This window comes from Gambusia affinis, linkage group LG17 (genome assembly GCF_019740435.1).
Source record: "Gambusia affinis linkage group LG17, SWU_Gaff_1.0, whole genome shotgun sequence".
Classification (NCBI taxonomy): domain Eukaryota; kingdom Metazoa; phylum Chordata; class Actinopteri; order Cyprinodontiformes; family Poeciliidae; genus Gambusia; species Gambusia affinis.
In genome coordinates, this window is record NC_057884.1 from 10,894,825 (window position 1) to 10,903,611 (window position 8,787).

An 8,787-nucleotide genomic window follows, 5' to 3' on the forward strand; every position below is an offset into this window, starting at 1 on the left:
TGACTCGGCTAACATCGGCGTACGTAAACGAAGCGAGTTCAGCGGTTGCCATCTGCTGGTCAATTTTAATCATTACACAAACACCCAACTTGAATTATTAAAAAAACAATAGTTAAAATCAAAATTAAAACTTCATGCTTGATCAAATGATAAAGGCCTTCATAAAAACACCTTTTAAGTAACTCAAGCACTACTGCAACCTCTATTTAACACCACAAATTCTCTGAAGATGCATGAATTAGAATTTCAGCTATTTTTTTAGTACATCAACTCAAAAAGGGAAACTTATATGTTAGACAAATTCATTACACTCAGACAGATATACCTATGCTTAAGTATTTATTTTGTTAATGATGATTGTGGCTTATCATTAACAGCCATTAAAAATTTTCAACAAAACGTTAAACCAATAAAAAAGACTTTTAATGCAGGGAATGAAATGGCTTAATTACCTCCTTCTTGTGTAGAGTCCTGATAATGACCTAATTATTCTTTTCATGTGTGGTTTAGCAGAGGCACATCTAAAAGTTGCAGGACACGGGCCCTTGAGGACTGGAGTTTGACACCTGTGGTTTATAGGTTCTTCTTTTTTTTCTTTTTCTGCAGGCTGGAATAGAGAGCTGTCTGACAACATTGCATTCCGACAGCATTGCCAAAATCTTTTTTTTAAATTATTATTATTTTTGGATTTTTTTCAGCCAGTACTGACAATATTTTTTGACACAAAAACAACTGCCACTGTCACTGTCCTCCAGAGGGCACTCTCCAGCAAAGTTGTAATTTATCTGGAAGCTGTACTGGTATCTAAACCTCAAACAGCTTTTGTAAAACACACAAGGAGTTTTTATTAAACTGTTGTATTTTTATGGAACATATAAAATGGAGGACTGATGTTATCATTGGGGATGCTCACGAAGGCTTGCAAAAATATGGCAAAAATAATTTAATAGTATCCATAATAACATGCATGCTGCAGATGTGAAATGTTCAAAGGTATGAGGCACCTAAAGATTGTTGAGTCTGATCTTACCTTAATCTAACTGAAACACAGCTCAAAATTAGGAGAAAGACACAACAGAGGGACATGTGGGGTCTGTGAACACTGGCTGCATGCACAGGGCAGATATAGTCCAGAGGCACAATATTTTGGTTGTACACCAGGCAAGCCTAAAGGCCTTGATTTTGAAGCAACAACTCTTACACATGTTCAGAAACAAACCATTCTGTTGATACGGAGTTGCGAACATTCTGGCATTTTGGAGCAAATTTGAATTTTAACAAGTTGTTTACAAGTTGCTTATCTTTTCATGTTTTAGTTAGGAAGAAACTGTTGTTCTGGTTTATCTAGGAAATGTTCTCAGTTGTTGGACACTAATGGATCTACTGATCCATCATTGCACACCGATGGATCCCCTCAACTATTTTTTGAAAAGATTTTTCAGAAAAGATGTTTTATTTTGTTGTTGTTGTTGTAAAACATGAGAAGAAACACTCTGTCTCTGTTGACTCATCATAACTATAGAACCTTGCAAACATTTTCAACAGGATGTGAACCTTTTTCACTTTTTATCATGCTGCAACATCAAAACCTAATAATTTTACACTGGACTTCATTTTGTTAATAGACCAACTTGACAGACAACTTTGTAATGCAATAATTTCTGTAAAGGTTCAGGAAGTAGAATAAGGACTTTCAGTTCCTCATTTTAGCTGTGTTAAAGACCACAAAGCATTGCGTTAGTGCTGCTTCTTTTTTCGTGATTGTGAAATAATACAGCTTTCTGTCCAGATCCTGTTTAGTTTAAGAATATTTGAGTCCCAAGTATAATTGAGGTATGAAGAACCAACAGATTGAAATGGCATGAATGAATACAATTTTGCTCATGTCCAATATTTCACATGGTAGAGAGATCTCACATTGAATGTGCAGTAATTCAGGGACAACTTTTAACAGCTACACAGAAAAATGTATGTGCTTGTTTCTCCGGCACATACATTGCAAATTGTGTGAAAAGTTTGAGAAGGTACTGTAACTTAGGATTTCAATGAACACACGTCTTTTTTTTTCCTTTCTTGTGTTTTTCTTTGCTGACCCTGTTGAGCCACATGTGATACAGTGAAGTACATGTGATGTTTGGAGCAAATGAATGTATTCGAATGAAGCCCTAGGATTCAGGAAAACATCTCAATCATATTTATTCCTGGATGGGATTGGTAAACCTCAAGAAACTCAAGTCACAATCATTTCTGCATAAGAAAAACCCCAATTTTTGTTATTGGAAATTTTGTGCCACAGAATTGATAAAACCCAAAGACATATTTTGCAACTGTATATCTGGATTTATTTTTGAGATGCAGCAACAAAGTGTAAACATTGTACACAGATTTCTGCACAGTACAAAGCTAACTCATGTACACTATACATTATTCATTTCAAATATCAAACAAGTTCCACCAAAAAGTAAGAAAGAAAAAAAAACACACTTCATATGCACGCATATGCTCCAGCTTCTCAGTGAGGCAGAGAGTCTTTAATGACAAACCAATACCATTTGTAAGGTTCATTTTTGAAAGTACAAGAAAAGTGTTCAATTCTCCCTGGCATCTGTGTATAAATGGTTCAAATCAGCAGCATAAAAAAGGGTAAGGAGTGGAACTTCACAATAAAAAGTGCAAGAAATCCATCAGAAATATACAAATATTACATCAGTACCAAATAAGAATAATGAAATGTAGGATATGTTCTACAACCAACTCCCTATACTGTTCATTATGGTGTGAGTTAAAAAAAAATCAAAGAAAGGAAGAGGAAGAATGAGACATAGCAAAACTGAATGGAGGCAAGATACAACCAAGAGCCAGAAGAAAAATTACAGGTTAGATTACTGATGAAAACAGGATAACATTTTTCAGATTTTTTGTCTTCAGTGTTTGTTAAAACTGGGGATTAAATATGAAATCTAGAATTGTGATTTGTGATCCCCTGAGCCCCTGGGGCCCATGTGACTTTTTTTTTTTTTTTTTTTTTTTTTGCTTATTGCATGCAAGTCAGCATCTGCATCCAAATATCAGCTTTCTGTTGTCACAGCTTAGTCAAACCTCCCTGCTGCATAAATAGCTCCTTGAGACCAAAGATCAAAGTCTGCAGTATTGCACAGTTGAAATTTTAGTTGCAAGATCATGTAAGCCGAGCAAAGCTCAATAAAAAGGGCTCCAGCTGAGTGTACTTATGGAAATAAGAGTCTGACAGGTGTTTGAGGACAGCCATACCGTCTCCATCAGACTAAAGTGAAACATGCCCAGAGCGAAGCCACACACCATGTCAGTTAGGTGGTGTTTACCCAGGAGCACTCGAGAAATGCCCACCAGGAAGGCCCACAGCACCAGCAGGATGCGCAGCGGCACGGCCAGGACCAGGTGAGACAGCAGGAATTTGGAGACCATGGCGGCCCGACTGGCATGAGCAGCAGGGAAAGAGTACACATCCATGGCGACGCAATCCAAGAAGCCTGGCGTCATCTCCCATGGTCCTCTGCGCTTCACCAGTCTCTGGACTCCAGCCACCGTCATGACGTCAAGGATGAGGGCTATAAGAACAAATGAGAGTGTAAGAATCAAAATGTTAATGCTGTGCATAAAACGTTCAAAAGAGTTTCACTGCATAAATGTTTCCACCAAGGGAGTCTTTAGTTTATATCCACGACATAGGCAGTAGATCTGACTTTTCCTTTTAGCTTTTCTTGCAAAGGATTTGTAAGTGCTATATGAAATGTTAATTACAAAAAAGTGGCAATATATACTGTATTAGAAATAGTAAAAACACAGATTTGCTAATAAATGATGTGAAATAATTTGCTACTGATTGACCAGGAACCACCCTGAGGTAGTGGTTTGGTGTATTCATATATATGAAGACGCTAATACATCTAACCCCTCCACCCATTATGTTTCCATGCTAATGCAGAGCCATATCATTACACTTCCACCACCTTGCTTTGTTGTAGCATATGTATGCATTCACTGGTAATTCTGGCCAGATTCATTCAGAATTATGACATAGTTTACCAAATATTTTTGGTTAAAACAGATGACATGCAGTCAGTTGTAACACTTCTCTATGTGTATTTCATCAGCGTTTCTATCTTTTAATTCCCTTGTTTTTTAGTTGAGGTAAATGTCATTTAGCAGTTCTCTCATTTCTTGGAATATTTCAAGTTATCGATCAATGTATTTGTTCAAGCATGCACGCAGTAAACTGACTGTCACATAGTTGATGAGCTGTACAATGTCCTGCTTTACACCTCCCGATAATAACTGCAAGTGAAATACTGATTTTTAAAGGCTATGAACCTGCGTGTACTTGTTTCATTATTTTAAGGTCTCGCAATCCTGCTGAGTCTGAAAACAACTGGAATAAATGTGTAAACAGATATCTTGGTGACTAAGAATAACCAGTGTGGCATACAATAATACCAAGCAACATTTGCTCCAAGTTCGCATGCCAGAGATTTGTAGAGTCTTTTTATAACTCAGCGACAGTCCCAGAAATATCCATGTCCCCTTTGCTATCTCCAACTTCAAGTCTGCCATCGTCACACACTTAAAATCAACTGTTTGACAAACTGGTTTTGGTGCCCTGAGTCAGCGTTCTCATAATGCTATTTATTCCAGCCACAAGACACTGAACGTATGCAACCAGAGTTACCAAGGGAATAGTTTAAATCAAAACATACTCATTTGTTAGAATGGCCCAGTCAAAGTACAAACCTTAATCCAAAACAGAATAGGGCTGGGTGGTTTGGTTGAAAAATGTACCACAATATAAGTGTCTCATATCAGTCTATATTGATAATGATTGATCAGTTTTTTTTTGTTTGTTTGTTTGTTTTAGATATCAGAAATAGTGCCAAACTAACAGCATGACTTTTCCCGTTTCATCCACAATTTTCACTCCACGCCGCTGTTGTTTATTTTTAAGCAGTAATGAGGCACAGTGGGGGAAGCTTAAACTGTTGCTGCACATGTTACTTAACAGGTTATTGCTAGGTAACCAAAGAGTGAGTGAGTTAGCTAATGCCACGGACCTTGCTAAGCTGGCCGTGAGACTTTGAACAGCTAAAGTCTTTCCTCTCCTTACATCCCCCAGAATGCTGCGTGGCTTTGGATCGGAGTTAAGTGAAACTAATGAATATTCTATTAAACGTATTATCTATAAATATTGATCATGTGTCTATTACGACATATATTGTTACTTGTCTAGCCCAAAGAGAATCTGTGGCAAGACTTGATATTCAGAGATCCTCTTCATCCTCTCTAGATTAGTTTGTGCAATTTAGCAAAAAGAAAAGGGCAAACAAATTTACTCTCTGAAAGAAAAAAAGTGTATTAGTTATATATATATTAAATATTACAGAACTTTTGGTCACCATTAAATATTACTTCCCCACTGCTGTCGCTTCTGCTTGTTTATTTTCTCCTGAACCAAAAAAAAAAAAAAAAACATAAAAACAAAAACAAATAATGAACAAGCACTGGAGCTCAAATAATACCCCAAACACAATGCAACAGTGTCCCAAATCCAGAGATTTGTTGGCTTCCAATCAGTTCCAGCATGGCCTCAGTGAGTAGATTTGTAATACTTTCAATGTGATTAATCTGTATTTGTGCTCAGACTGGGCATTTGACTGCCTACATGTGACTACAAACACACAGATGTCTGAATGATTCTGAAAAGATCAAGCTTTGTTTTTGGTGCAGGCTAAAAAAATTGGACATTTAACAGAGCAAAATTATTTACGAGTCTGAACATGACACAACCTAAAAATGAAATAATGCAAACAAGCTTTTCACTGTTTAGGCTTCAGGCGCATGTGCTGCTCTGCTGGATCAAAATTAAGCCATTAAAGTTTTTGATTAAGGCTACGCATACAACCTAGCATCAAATATGAAACATGATAAAGATCTTATTGTAATTTGGAAATATCTCATTTTTAGTTTGATGTTCATCTTATGTTTCCAAAATAAATTGAATGATGTTGATAACTCTTGAATGTATTTTTTTTAAGGACTGTCAGGATTCATCTTTCCGTCTGAGCTATTTTGAGTCTTCTGCAGAAAATCTAAAATATTTTCGAAAGTCATCTAAGCAGTTTTTAATGTATAGCAGTAAGCAAAGCCAAAGTTTCAAAGTAAAAAATTGTTTGAGATAAAATTGAACTTTCTAAAAGATAGTAAACTATCAAATTTCATGACAGTAAAATTATTTTTTTAATTGCTAAATACAAGAGTTATTGTTCATCATGCAAGTACATTTCTCTTGATTCACATATTCCAAATATTGAATTGATAACCTTCATACAGATTGTTAGAACCTTTACACAAGCAGGCTTTCACATTGGGATAAAAACCACACAAAAAGAAGGGATTTTCCAAGATTTCACTACACTATGGCTGAATGTTTTGAAGATGTTCTTGCATTATTTTAAGCATGTCAAAGGCATGGACTTTCTAAAATACTCATAAACATTTTCCACATGTTGTCACTTTTAATTCATTTTAATGGGAATTTTTATGTGACTGACTCACACAAGCAGTATGTGAGAAGCTATGAATCTCTCACAGAGAAGAGTTTAATCAATCACTTATAAAAAGAGCCAGGAACTGCAAAACTACTTTAACACAGCCAACCTGACCAGGCAAGAACAGCATTAATCACTTAGGCAGTGAAGAGAACCGCGCAACTCTGGAGGAGCTGCCTTGTACCACAGTTCAGGTTGAATAATGACTAATTAATAAATGCCTACTATTAGACAAGCAATCCGTAAATCTGGCCTTTGTCGAAGAAGTTCAAAACAAACCCATTGTTGAAAAAATCCATTAGAATTTCCAACTGCAGTTTGCCACAAGCCTTGCAACAGAGCAAACGTGTTTCCTGTAAGACTTAAAATTGCATCAGAAAAATCTACGGAACAAAAAGGTAACACTGCACATCATCCTGGACACACCTATCCCACGGTGTATGGTGGTGGCAGCATCATGCTATTTAATGCTTCTCTTCAGCATAAGAAGCTTTTGGTGTCTCTACACTGAATACTTTCTTCTCACAAAAATATAGAAAAAATATAGAACCTATAAATACTGTATATATCCTTTCCTGATCCTTGATTTTCCTGTGACCTGGTGAAAATAATAGTTTTTTGTGTTATTTAAAAATGCCATTTAATTTAGAATTTTCTGCTCACAGTGGGAGAATCAGAATCATTAATAGCTGCTTTTTTACCCATGTTTCTGTTTTTGTGAAAAAAATGATAATTTTTTTGATTATAACGCTTATAATAAACCCCTGTATTAAACCAAAGATTATTAGCTTAAAACATTTTAGCGGATGTATCAGATTTTATAAGAATTTATGCATGAGACAAAGAAATAAAGCAGCAAAAAAAATGGACATGAATTAGAATCACTTCCAAGTAATGAGCCGGTGTGTTGCAACTTGGTGAATGTGATGTGGTATTTATTTACCCAGCAGCAGATTGACCAGGACCTCCTGACCAGCCAGAGTGTTGCTCCGTGTCAGACATACGATAGTGCCAATGATCCACGTGATGCCGTGCCCCGTGAGCGCTAGCAGGGCCACCATGGACCTGCAGCCTCCCCAGGAGGACGACGTGGAAGCGCACACCCCCATTCGTTTGGACAGGCAGATGTCAATGGCGAGGAGGGAATTCATTGCTATCCCTTTAAAGGAAGGGTTGAGCTGCATGCAGTCTTCCTCTGGCATCTTGGTGGACTCTCTTCTGTCCTTGCTGCCGCCGTCGGTAGGTTCTTCGCTCTTCTGGATCGCTTGGTGCTTGGTTTGAGGCGCGCGTTTAGGACCGCAGCGGTTCTCCGGGGGCCCGGAGCCGCCACGGAGGGGCTGATTGAGAGACATGAACTCGGGTCTGCTCAGGACGCTGTTCCTCTCCCGCGCCCTGGATCTCACGTTGTTCGCCGAGGGCATGTTTGGTCAGAATCGAGTTTTCCTTCTGAGGGCCCAATAAAAGATAAATCCCCAGAAGGTAATTCAGGTGGCTTGAGTTCACCACGACGGCCCACTGTCTCGGAATAACACCAGTCCTCCCCCTCCTGTGGCCTTAATAGCTATATTTAGTGTGTGGGGAATGCGAGATGTCCATGTTTATATCACGCAGACGGGCAGAGCGCAGCTACTGAATGGCATCAGGTTCCAGCCAATCCCGTGAAACCCGACCTACAGCATGGGCACAAAAATAATTAAATATCAACATGAGCATTTTAGTTAGACACAACAACACAGCACAGCTCAGCGTAAAATGGGCAAGAAACTCGCAAAGCCGAGGCGCAGTGATCTCACCTCCGGCATCAGATCCTCCCCGCAGCATCCATCACACATCCTGGGAGCGAGTCGCCATATTCTGGATGTGCAAAACCCAAGAGAGCATAAAGAAAGGAAGAAGACAATGCAGCTGTGTCGGTGCTGCATCTAGTGCTGCTGCGCAGATTTGACGTATTCACGCACAACCACGATTCAGATTAAGTGGTGCGCCCTGACGTAAAGCGGAGTTCTCCAAGGTGCTTAAACCCCCCACAACACAAAGCTCACAGGCTCATTTCTTATGGATCTCCAAACACCACAGATATAAGAAGAAAAAAAAGCAACCTTTATTAAATATTTATTAGCGTAAATTATTATTGGAATATAGAACAAATACACAATTTATTTCAAAAATACAAATTTTAAGACGCTTAAAACACATTTTTATTCTCCAA

At 38.1% G+C, this 8,787-nt stretch overlaps 1 protein-coding gene across 1 annotated transcript; it reads right to left on the reverse strand.

Moving 5' to 3' along the window:
- Positions 1-2,319: 2,319 nt before the first annotated feature.
- On the reverse strand, positions 2,320-8,544 carry LOC122819651 (inactive phospholipid phosphatase 7). The gene is made up of 3 exons (XM_044096545.1): positions 8,372-8,544; positions 7,522-8,248; positions 2,320-3,587 (listed from the first exon to the last, which is right to left on the reverse strand). The coding sequence occupies exons 2-3, from the start codon at positions 7,997-7,999 to the stop codon at positions 3,199-3,201; spliced, it is 867 nt and encodes a 288-aa protein (XP_043952480.1). The 5' UTR covers positions 8,000-8,248; positions 8,372-8,544; the 3' UTR covers positions 2,320-3,198.
- Between the last annotated feature and the right edge of the window lie 243 nt (positions 8,545-8,787).